General features: G+C 36.9%; 3 protein-coding genes across 4 annotated transcripts; 1 reads left to right on the plus strand and 2 right to left on the minus strand.

Annotated features, from left to right (window-relative positions):
* Positions 1-296: 296 nt before the first annotated feature.
* On the minus strand, positions 297-1,203 carry LOC147399973 (uncharacterized). The gene has a single exon (XM_086446632.1). The coding sequence runs from the start codon at positions 1,145-1,147 to the stop codon at positions 503-505; it is 645 nt and encodes a 214-aa protein (XP_086302758.1). The 5' UTR covers positions 1,148-1,203; the 3' UTR covers positions 297-502.
* Positions 1,204-4,610: 3,407 nt separating this feature from the next.
* On the plus strand, positions 4,611-8,296 carry LOC147399974 (Pentatricopeptide repeat (PPR-like) superfamily protein). Its single transcript, XM_086445559.1, has one exon. The coding sequence runs from the start codon at positions 4,739-4,741 to the stop codon at positions 6,428-6,430; it is 1,692 nt and encodes a 563-aa protein (XP_086301685.1). The 5' UTR covers positions 4,611-4,738; the 3' UTR covers positions 6,431-8,296.
* A 144-nt stretch (positions 8,297-8,440) lies between these two features.
* On the minus strand, positions 8,441-12,135 carry LOC147399975 (transcription factor AS1-like). 2 transcript variants are annotated; one of them, XM_086445560.1, is made up of 3 exons: positions 11,982-12,135; positions 11,730-11,773; positions 8,441-9,769 (listed from the first exon to the last, which is right to left on the minus strand). In XM_086445560.1, the coding sequence occupies exon 3, from the start codon at positions 9,642-9,644 to the stop codon at positions 8,562-8,564; it is 1,083 nt and encodes a 360-aa protein (XP_086301686.1). In that variant the 5' UTR covers positions 9,645-9,769; positions 11,730-11,773; positions 11,982-12,135; the 3' UTR covers positions 8,441-8,561. The 2 variants fall into 2 exon arrangements, with proteins under 2 accessions (XP_086301686.1, XP_086301687.1); XM_086445561.1 differs by lacking the exon at positions 11,982-12,135 and having other exon boundaries at positions 11,730-11,920.

Genomic DNA, 12,135 nt, shown 5'->3' on the forward strand with positions numbered 1-12,135 from the left:
CTTTTTAATTTTGGAATGATGAAGAAAACAAAGAAAAAGAACGACATCACAAGCTTAGACCAATCAAGAAAAAAAAAACTGAAAAAGAAAATAATGCTCATTATGCACCTCTTGCGTCGCAAACTTGCAATTGGTACTGGGTGATCTGGCAATTAGTTGATCCTAATAATAATGTTCAATAAGGTATCTCAAACAAAATGTACAATAATTCTTTCATTAAATGTTGTTTGAGATTTTTTATTTTTATTTTTAAATTCCATTCACTACTTGATCTAATTTTAAAATGAAAAAATAAATAAATAAATAGAATTTTTCACTTCTAAAAATATCAACAAACAATAACTTTCCACTAACTACTCTAATTTTCACATTCTAATTTACAATTAAACAAAAGAAAAGTAGAAAAAATAAAAATAAATAAAGCAATCTCCACTATAAAAAAGCAAAAAAAGAAAGAAAAAATATCAACCATAAAATCAGAGAGAAAAGAAGAAGAATTGGATTAGTGAGCCATGGCAACAGGAGGTGAATAATTAATGCCCCTCTGTCTTGGCAATGCAAGCATGGCCGTATGATCCAAGAAATCCTTGAGTGAAACCACAGACTGTAGAATCATCTTAAGATCATTAGCACATGAAAAGCCCGAGCTACCAACCTTTCTTACCCCATACACATAGAAGGTGATGCACCCTTTTCTAAACTTGAACCGAGCCATCTCAAACCCGGTTAGATCCCTTATAAGTTTCCGGTTCACTTCACCGAGTGGAATCTCGGGTGGCCATATACGCTCCACACCCGTCTTCATCTTCATCGATTCGAACACAAATAGGATAATTTTAGACTTCTTCGTGCCGAGGCCAAGTGTGAGGGTGTGCCATGCTTGGTGAGCTAAGATGGTGAAGTTAGTTGGCAAGAAGGCTGTGGTTGATACAAATGGGTGGTTGTTGGAATGGTTGGAGAGTGAAAGAGGAAGAAGAAGACGTGAAAGCTCGAGAGGCGTAGCTCGTCGAACGGTGAAGGATTTTACAATGAATTGGCCACCAAATCTGAGTCCCTTAACATTGGAGCTGGGTTTGAAAATAGGATCTGATGTGGGTTTGGTGTGTTGGTGTTTATGTTTGTATTTCTTCTTCTCTTTGTCTTCCATGGGGAGTGGGAGTGGGAAGTGTAGGTCTAACAATCAATTCTCCAAGTGATAATATTGATTGGGTGGATTTGTTGATATAAGTGCACCTGGATGGTCATTATGGGTAAAGGGTCATGGTCTTTTGATGGTAATTTCTATCTTCATGTGAAATATACCCATGATTGGGACCCACATTAAAGGGTCCCACTCTAATTCAAAAGTCTTTCTTTTTTTTTTTTTTTTTCTTTGTGGAATACTTTTTTTATGACTTTTGGTGGACCCATACCCTACCATTCTAACTTGATTGGTGAATTCTATTTATTAGTTTGAAAACATTGCATGGCTGATTGTTGCAGATTGCTAGATTATTTTGATACCCAAAAGTCAAATTATTATTATTAGTAGGAAAATGTGCAAGTGACATTAAAATCAACACCATTTCACACATCGTTGACATAGATATATGCACGGAATCATATATGTTTTTCATCAAGATACGAGTGAAAAGTATTTGTCGTTATGTGCACACCTCCATGACAACTATGTATGAAACAATGTCAATTTTAATGTCACTCCATCACGACTCTTGTTATTATTGTTATTATTAGTATTAGATCATTGCTATTGCCACACCAACTCTTATGTAAATCACCATAGAATTGCACAGAGTTTTGTGTGGCAATAGTAACTGTCTAGTATTATTATTTGTTGTGTATAAGTTTAACAATGGATGGTTTGAATAAAGTAAGATGAGTAGGCCCAATTGAGTGTATCACAATACATTTTTAGGGGAAGATATCAAATTTATGTTGGTGAAGGTCTCGCTTCCTAATTGGTTCATGACATGATGTGTTAACTTAGGCACCTCACATAAAAAAAAATTTATGTGAGGAGCTGGCATCAAATTCATATACGTCAACTAGTTATCGGATAAAGGAATTTGGAATCTGTCTAGAAAATAATAGATAAGAAAGATGGTTTTATCGAAGGGAGTCAAAAGCAAATTCAAAGTTTTCTTTAGGTCAAATCTTACCTTTATAAATTATAGATGAGTATATTTTTTTGAGAAACTTTCCATGTAAAAAAGATTTCTATTGAGATTTTAATCATGGATTTATTCATGATATTTGAGATCATATATATATATATATATATATATATATAAATTATGCTTTCAGTTAGGTGTTAGGTAGCAATCTTAACTTATTATCTAGGTACTTTTCGAACATTAATAAGATGATATGATTTGCCTTTGGATTTCAAATTGTTTTATCACTCACTTTGGGATCCTGAATCATAATTCAATTTGTGAAAAAATAAAATAATAAAAAATACAAAAATCACACAAAACACAAGGATTTACTTGATTCGAGAGTGTGCCCATGTCCACAAATCAAATCAAGAATAATTATTATTTTCTTGAATCGTGTTTGGGAGAAAGACTTTGTTTTTCACTACGCTGACGAGGAGATGTGCACATAACCATAGATGTTTTCACTCGTATCTCAAGAAAATACATCTATGGCCATCACATCAATGCAGTGTGAAACATAGTGAAAAACAAAGTCCCTCTAAGATTTTTCTATTTTCTTTTGAGTTTTAAAGATCTAGAGATCTGTATTTATAAAATTGGGAGTTGCTAAAATGTGTCTATCTTCCCAAAAATAGAAACCCCCACAGCTCATCACCGTATGACCGACAGAATACTAGATATTTACACAACACAATTAACTTCACTCGTATTGATGTTTTTGGTATGGATTTTGAGTTGGCAATGCATCTCACGGGATAAAATCATATTTTCCTCCTAAAAAAATAATGATAATTTGGTTAAAATTAATTTTCAAATATCTATAGTTAAAGCCACTGTATAATTTGCAACTCAAATGCAGACATTCTATCTACAAGAGTGCGAATAAATATATGTAAAATGGCTGGACCAGCTTGGATTGCAGACTGCCCCAACTGGCCAACTGCCATGAGTTTGCTGGAGGTTGTTCAAGAGAAAGAAGATATAAAAAAATAAAGTTTTTCTTCTCTTTTTCCTATCGTTGAGTGGGTAAGGTTGGGTCACCCGTCCTTAGCTGACAACCCCATATAAGTCATTCTCATTAAAGTTGTTTCCAATTAAAGGAACCTAAGCTTTCATCATTCCTTAGTAAAGAAAAATTCCAGACTTCCTTGAAAGCACCAACTAAGGAACCATTCATGGTGGAGGACCACCATGGTTTGTAGCATGTCATGACCTTTGGCTGGTCTGGTTTGCTTTTCAATATGGTGATTTAAATTAATCTAGGTTAGGATCTTAACGGCATCTATTGAACTTATATTTTTAAGAATTTATTTTTGACTAAGCTAATGCTCCCTTTTTTTAGACGCCCCCCATACGCTCTTTGACCTGCCAGTTATAAAATCATAAATCTTTTCATGTGTGTATCCCAAGGCAAATGATCTACGATTTTGTGATGAAGGCGTCTCAAAAAAAAAGTGTCAGATTATCACGACTCTTTATTTTTATACCTTCGCTAAAAGTAAAAATAAAAACAAAGTACAAGAAGTGATCTATTTGGTATAAAATAAAATATAAATATAAAAAAATAAAAAATAAAAACCTTATATTACCAAACAGAGTTAAACTCACTTCAAGTGGGACACATGAAAGATATTTTCTATTGCAACATTTTTGTATTTAAAGTTCCAGTCCCATTCAAAGAAGAAATGAATTTAGCCTTTTGTAAAGAAAACAAATGGGGTAGCTCCAATGATCTTGAGATTTTCAAAAATTCTTGTAAAAAACTTTGTGCTTTCTTCTCCTGTCTTGTCTTGTATGTGCATCGTGGAATTGATTTTTCCCTCATGAACAAATGACCGATAATGCTCATAGAGAGTTGATTAATTTACCGTGACTCTTAACAGTCATGTTCAATTTTGTGATTATTCAAAAAGTGGAGTAATACAATAAAAACTGGTATGAAATTCACCATTTAGCTTCGTGAGGTTGCCTTTGGAAATACATTTTGGAGGAAATTACTTTGAAGCAGACAGCCCGCTTCAAAATTTTGAAGAAACCATCCTCGCTGCAAGACATGTGACATTTCTAAGGAGATATTTCTTTTTTCTTTCTTTTCTTTCAGAAATGTAGGGGCGCAAAATAAATTCAAGTACCACGTGCCTTGTAACGAGGAGGGTTCCTTCAAAGTCGAATTCCATTTGGGAGGCCAGCCAACATCTCACTTTTAGATCCAAAAAAAAATGCATCTTGGATCAACCTCTATTTCCCACAAAAATGAGGAATCAAAAACGGACCAGAAGCGACTCAAATCAGCTTTTGACTTCTCATGTTCCATTAGAAGTGACATGGTTTGCCCAAACGGTCATTTTTTACATTTTTATCCCCCACACTTTTCAAAATTCCCAAACTACCCGTTAAATTATTGAATGAGTATTTTTCGAAGCCTTGTCCCTCACTTTTAATTCCAAAACTATCTCATGTTATTCTCCCTCGTCATTTCTCCATAATGTGCAAAGTCGTCTTCTTTGACTATTTAAGCAAAATCAAACTCTGCTTTATCCTTCAAAAACGACTTTCGTGTGTGTGAGAGAGAGCAAAAAATGTCCCAAACCCAGCAAGCTTTGAATCTTATTCAAAAAATGGTGAAAACCCCACCACTTAAAGCTATCTCACTCTTCAACTCCTCTATTAGCCAAGGTTTCCAACACACCCATGAGTCCACAACCTTTATCCTTCACCTCCTTCTCTCCTCCAACATGTTATCAGAAGCTCATTCTCTCCTTCTACAATTACTCTCTGGTAGGCTCTCCTCTCTATACTTCACCCCCGCATCTCTCCTCGGCCATTTAACACACCCCAATGTGAATTCTACATCATCCAATCTTCTTCTATATGAAGCAATTATAAAGGCTCATATTCAATCTCAAATGCATGAAGAATCCCTCTTGTACTTCCATCAGATGATTAACCAAGGCCTTGTACCAAGATCAAACACTTTCAATAATCTTTTAAGTGTTCTTCTCAAGTTGAATTTATTTGAAAAATCTTGGAGGGTTTTCAATGAAGTAAAGAATAAAATTGAATTAGATAGTTATAGTTTTGGAATAATGATTAAGGGTTGTTGTGAGGTTGGTGATTTGATCAAAGGGTTTGAGCTTTTATCTCAAATGGAGGAGATGGGTTTGTCTCCCAGTGTTGTAATATACTCTACTTTGATCGATGGATATTGTAAGAGTGGCGATATCGAAGAGGCGAAAAAATTGTTCTTCAAGATGGAAAAGTTGGGTTTGGTTGCTAATGAGTTCACCTACACATCTATAATTAATGGGTATTTCAAGAGAGGCCTTAAGAAGGATGGGTTTGAGCTCTATGAGGAGATGAAGGTTAGAGGAGTTGTTCCTAACATATATACGTACAATTCGATGATTCACGAGTATTGTCGTGATGGTAATTTGGGTCGAGCTTTCGAACTGTTTGAGGAAATGCGTGAGAAGGGAGTAGTGTATAATGTTGTGACTTATAACACACTAATTGGTGGGTTATGTCAAGAGAGGAAGCCTGTGGAGGCTGAGAAGTTGTTGGGACGGATGAGGAAGGCGGGTTTATGTCCGAGTTCAATAACTTACAACACTCTAATTGATGGGTTTTGTAAAGTAGGGAAGTTTGATAAAGCTTTGAGGGTATTTGATCAGATGAAAGCGAGCGGTCCATCTGTGACATTAGTTACTTATAACATTCTGATTGCAGGTTTTTGTAGAGTTGGAAATTTAGTGGAAGCTATCAATTTTGTTAGAGAAATGGAGGAAAGAGGAATATCTCCTTCTAGAGTGACATATACAATCCTTGTCTATGCCTTTGTTAGATTAGACAACATGGAGAAAGCATTCGAGATGCAATCTTCCATGGAAAAGGCTGGTTTGGTATCAGATGTCTGCACTTACGGGGTCTTGATACATGGGTTGTGCCTTAGAGGTAATATGAAGGATGCATTGAAGCTGTTCAGATCGATGAGTGAGAAGCGTCTGACACCAAATGATGTGATATACAATATAATGATTTATGGATATTGCAAACAAGGGAGTTCTTATAGGGCTTTGAGATTGCTTAAAGAAATGAGAGCAAATGGAATGGTTCCGAACATGGGTAGCTATAGTCTGACCATTGGTGTTCTTTGCAAGGATGGGAAGTGGAAAGAGGCCGAGGTTCTGCTTAACGAGATGGTAGGGTCAGGATTGCAGCCATCAAGCTCAAATTATAGTGCAATAGCTAAAGCCAAACAGGAAGATAACTAGAAATAAATCTGGACTACTTGTTGCATATATGACAAGGGCAACTAATGCCCATGGAGAGGCAACATGGGCTCTGTAGAAAGATCAACATTGTAGCAGTGGAAAATTAACAATGTGGTTCCGTCTTGGTCGGTATTTATTAGAGACACATCTCAGAAGATGTGATGGAATTTGGTGCCTTAGTGCTTCAATAAGGTGGATTGTGGAGACTCTCCAAGCAGATCTTTGAATATGAGCTCTAAAGCATCACCCCGCACTTAAAATCAAATGATGGTTTAATGCAAAAACTGTTTGAGGAAGACCACATGAATGATCCTGGGGAGGGAAGCTTCCTACCATCAACCATCGGCCTAAGAGTCAAGATTTGTTTTCTGGTTTCAATGTAAGCTTCTTTCACCTCACCATGAATGGTTTGATATCATTGGTGCTGCTTACAAAAGAAAAAGTAGGAAGAAGAAAGAGAGAATTATCAGTCTTGATTTACAGCTATAACATGGTAAGGAGAGAGGAGAGGGTGAAAGAGGCAAATTTGTTTGTGATGGATGGATATTGTAACACGGAAAGGTAGAAATGAGATTACATACCTACAAAGTTTTAATACTGATGTTTATCTTGGCATCGTAACCATGGCAAAATATAGTTTAGACCTAGAATTAGCTGCTTCTTTGGAAGGTCCTAGTAAGAAAGAAAACTTCTATTTCTTTTCACCTGTTCAAAATTTATGTATAATTCTTCAGCTCATCCAGAAAGAGAGGAAGACCCAAAAGAATGTGAATGGAGATGGTGAAAGTAGATATAAACTCAATTCCTATGACAGCAAGTTTGTCTTTTTAAGGAACATGGCTCGTTTTGCTTACTCCTAAGGCTTTTTTGTGGATGCATGTGAGGCAGAACTAGAATTTTTAGATGTGTATGCGCACATGTATGTCTCACCAAAAATCACACCATTTAGGCTATGTTTGATAACACTTCTAAAGTTTGGAGTCTGGAAATAAGAAAATTAAACTTTAGAAGTTTCATCCAACGTCCCTCGTCATTGATTTAAAATTTCTGAATTTCGATTCTAAAGTCTGATATCTGAAAGGAAACAAATGGAAATAAAACTTCAGTGGACCACCTCCATTCAGACTTCAGACGTGTTACCAAGCTCACACTTAATTTTTCCAGCCTTCTATAAAATGAACTAGTGGTTTAAAATTCTGGACTATCAATTTCACAGTTATCTTAAGCTATACATTAGATGAGGGTTATGAAAAGAATTGATTTCTGGTGAGAACGATCTCTAATTAGCCCTTGACATCTTTATTTGGGTCTTGCTTATACACACTTGTACATCTCCCCAAAAAATCGGGCCTTTCCAATGTTACAAGATAAAGAATGTTTGTCGGAGTCTCTGCCACAGAAGTAATGGAAGAGAGGGATCAATTGGAGCTAGTGATGGTGCCATTATAGCCGAAGACTCACAACTGGTTGCCTCTGGGTTGGAGAACAGAGGATATGGTCTGGTCCGGATTCTGGTGTCGCAATGAGAATGAAAGACATTACTAGCTTTTCCTCGGTTATTTGAACGAATTTATATTTGAATTTGGGAAATTTAGATCATTTTCTCTGATCATCTTTAAGGTTTTCATCAATGGTTATTGGTGAAAAGCTGGTGGATGTGAATGTGCCTGTGTACAGCAGGCACTTTGACTGTATTTGTACTCCCACTTGTGTTGTCAACCTGGATAATATTTCAAAAGTTCCAACCCTATAACGAATTGTACATACCTCGGTGCCATCATCACATGACCTCATTAATTTGGATTGAATTTGAAAAACCTTGAGAACTCAATCCATACCTATTGAATTTCAGTAAGATAAATTTTATCAATCTACCAATCCATCATTCCATCTATATCAACCATCTCATTCGCTGCATCTCAGGAAGAAACAATCCAGTCCCACTACACATGAGGAAGGTTTCTTTAAACTTGACAGAACACTTGGAAGATACCCCTAACAGTTGCATCAGGAAATAATGCACATACGATCATTAAATATAGGAAAATCGAAAAGGTTGGAGTTGAGGTTTACATGAAATAAGAGCACAAAGGACCCAAAGTGACCGACAAACCAAAAGAACCAATCCATCTCACCTGCCATTGGGTTCAGCAGGCCTGGACCAGCATCCCATCTGCTCTATAAATTTTGTTAAGCGAGCATGCTTGGCAGACCACTGCTCTGCCAACTTCTGCTCCTTGGCTTCAGCATCCCTCCTCAAACCTGCTAGTTGTTCCCTATACTCTACCTCGATCCTGTCCATCGTCGCCTTCTGTTCATCCCAAAGGGCCCTAATCTTTGACTCTATCTCCTCCATTTTCTCTCTCCTCCGACATGCCTTCTCAGACTCCAACTGCAGTTCCACCCGCCTAAGCCTCCAGGCTACTTCCTTCTTGTGTGCTGCCCAAGCTCGGTGCCCGTCTTCCAACTCTCTACAACACTCCACAAGCTCGGAAACCATTATCTTGTCTACTACGCCTGTAGAAACTGCCCCGTGTTGCGGCAAACTGCCCAAGACTAGAGACGCGTTATCTGTTCCCACTCTTTCGGTCTGCAACCATGGGATCGTGGTAGGTGGAGTAACTGTTGAGGGTGAGAGAGTTAGAGCAACAGAGGGAGACGATGGCCCTACAATAGGTGTGGCATTCGAATTAGAAAGCCATGACGGAAGCATAGTAGGAGGTGGAGCGGGAGGTGGATCAGAGTGGAGGAAACCACCATTGGAATTGGTCATGAGGAATGGAGGGTTTGGACGCTCTTTCGTCAGCTTTTCCGCGAAGGTCTCAAGGATGCGATCGTACTTTCCCTCCTCAATTGGGTTGAGGGTCTTGTTGTTCTCCTTCTGCTCCCTTTGTTGCTTCTCTTTGAAGACTTCCCACCACTTTCCTAGCCTCTTTGCAGTGCGGCCTGGGACCTCAGCTGCAATCTTCTTCCACTTGTTACCGTGCTTGTCTTGAAGGCGGATGACAAGGCGCTGTTCCTCCTCGGTGAGAGGACCCTTCTTGATGCCTGGCTTGAGATAGTTCTTCCACCTTTCTAAGCAAGATTTGGCATCCCTGTCGAATGGTACGTTCATACGTTGGGACACAAAGTTCCATTCCCTCGGGCCATATTGCTTCACATACGCACGTAAAAGAGCGTCCTCCTCAACTCTCCACCGTTGCCTCTCCTTCATTTCCAGTGACAAACACAACAGCCCATTGTCTCGGATTATTCATAATGTATCTGAACAGAGGTGAAAGCTGAAGTATAAGACTTTGCTTGATGTTGACAAGGGAATATTACTGCCTCAGAATCCATCTGAAACAACAAAAATATTTTTTTAATTGAAAATTTAGGCAGGGAGTTAACAACTAAACCCCATAGAAAGCAGAGAACCAACCAAAAATCACAGTTTTAGGAAAAATAAAATAAAAATGACAGAATAAACAATTCAATAGTTATTCATTCACCTCAACGACATTAACTCATCAACAGACTTGGATTAAACATCAATGAATACTTAAAATCCCCCTCACATCAGGCCATGCACACCCACCCAGCTAGCCAACGAAAAGAACCAAATAAACTAAAATAAGGAAGAAATCCTATCAAGCAAAATTAAGTGCTTTACAAGGACAACAGAAAGCACCAGTAAGGTTCAAAAAGCCCAAACAATATTTAGTCTTGCGAGTGACATCTAGGGTGTCGTGTGTTCATTCATGTAAAGAGCCCTCTAGTGTTTGCATGTATGTGTGTTACAATGAGCTTATGTGTCTGTACAGGGTATCTACAGCTTTCACAGATCAAGCTAGCTAAGCAAATCAGTTGATAATTGGGACTGTTAAAATAGTAATTAACTATTCAATTAGTCCAAAATTCTAATATCCTTTGTCCAACCACACATAAATCCATCTCTTGCATTGCATGTGATTGTTTTATGGTTTTTTTTACTGCTTCTCGATTACCATTGATCATGGTTGATCGTCCATTTCCTCCGTAATTGAAGGCCATTCAATAAAGAATGCTGGGATATGTAACTCTCAAGATTGGAGCGTAGCTTAGGAATACACCATTCATCAACTCACTTAACTAGCTCATATAGTCTATTTGAAAATTTCACCTTTAAATTTTCAATCAGCAATGTTTGTGGCAGGGCAAACAATGAAAACCTTGATTTGGATCTATGGAAGACAGTCTCAAGTTTATAATCTAGTATAGGTTTTTTTTTTTTTAAAGCAATAGTTGACAATCTAAATTCCACAATTTTAGTAAAGAGAACATGCCTCCAGATTCAATTTTGAACAAGAAAAGGTAAAAAGGAAAATAAAAAAATATATATCTCCCACATTTCACATAACTCTCTGATAAAGTGAAGAACAGAGTTCCATAATGGGTAACGATTTCGGATTTACATTTTATTTTGCAGATTGAGAAAAAAAAAAAAAAAAAACATTACAAATGGCAGTGACATGCCAATTTTATACCACTTTTTCAAATAAGAATCTAAAAAAAAATTAAAGCAAGAAACCTTGATTTTCTTCATAGTTCTAACGCCTTCCTTAAATCTGTTACAGCACGGTGATTATTAAACATTTATTTTTTGGGATAAAAGTATTTGCAACCACTTTTAAACTACAACACAAACAACATAAATCCATTTAAATCAAAGCAACCACATTTTTTTAGATGTGTAATCCAACAGCTTTTCATTGAATTTTCTAGCAACCGAAATTGAACGTTTAGGTCTGAAGATGGTTCAAACATATAGATCTGTTTTTTATCTCCCAAAAATAAATGAAGTGTCGATTTTGAAATTAGAAGTTTTAATAGAAGGGAAGTAAGCTTTAAGCAAGTAAGCTCGATCAAGTTCAATAGAGATTTAGAGGTTTGAAGAAAAACTCTCAGCAAGAATTCTACGCATTTGAGTGTCCGTATTCTCTAGTAGAATCTGTAACCGATCGCAAAAAAAATGGGGATTTAAGGCAGAGAACTCTATTTTAATCTAAGCTCTAAGAGCAAATCGATTGCTCAAGATACTCGAACATCACAATTTTCAACATAATCGAAGAGCCAAAAAAAAGGAAAAACTCCACAGAGCAGAAAAATTAGCACGTAAATGTTACCAAACAAGCATAGAAATATATGTGAATCAAAATTTTATGTTTCGAAACAGAGATTCAAACAAGATAAAACCCTCATTACTTCAAAAGAAACAAAGATTTCTACTAGAACTAACTGCAAACTACTCGATCCATTGGAAATTGAAGAAAAAACTTACAATGCTCTCTAACCATTCAAGATCGAGGTCCTCCTTCCACGCATCTTCAAAGCCCAAAAAAAAAAAAAAAAAAATCTTCAAAAACAGAGACAAAATAAAATCAAAATTGTTATCGATTGAAAACCTAGAAAGAAAAAACTTCAAATCTTCATCTTCAATCTTCAAAGATAAACAGAGAGAGAGAGAGAGAGAGAGATTAAAGGAGATTTTGTTTTTTTTTTTTTTTTACTTTAAGAGAGAAAGAGAACTTACAGAAGCGGAACAGTAAGGCACGCGAAGAGATGCTGACGTCGCTAGAGAATGTGCTATCGTAAGCCTCCCAGTGCCACGAAAAAACTTTAGGATACAAGAGAAAAGACTATAGAGAGAGAGACAGCACAGCACTGAAGAGACGAGAGATAACAGC

The sequence above is a fragment of the Akebia trifoliata genome, chromosome 6, assembly GCF_017979445.1.
Source record: "Akebia trifoliata isolate Shusen 1 chromosome 6, ASM1797944v1, whole genome shotgun sequence".
NCBI classification, from domain to species: domain Eukaryota; kingdom Viridiplantae; phylum Streptophyta; class Magnoliopsida; order Ranunculales; family Lardizabalaceae; genus Akebia; species Akebia trifoliata.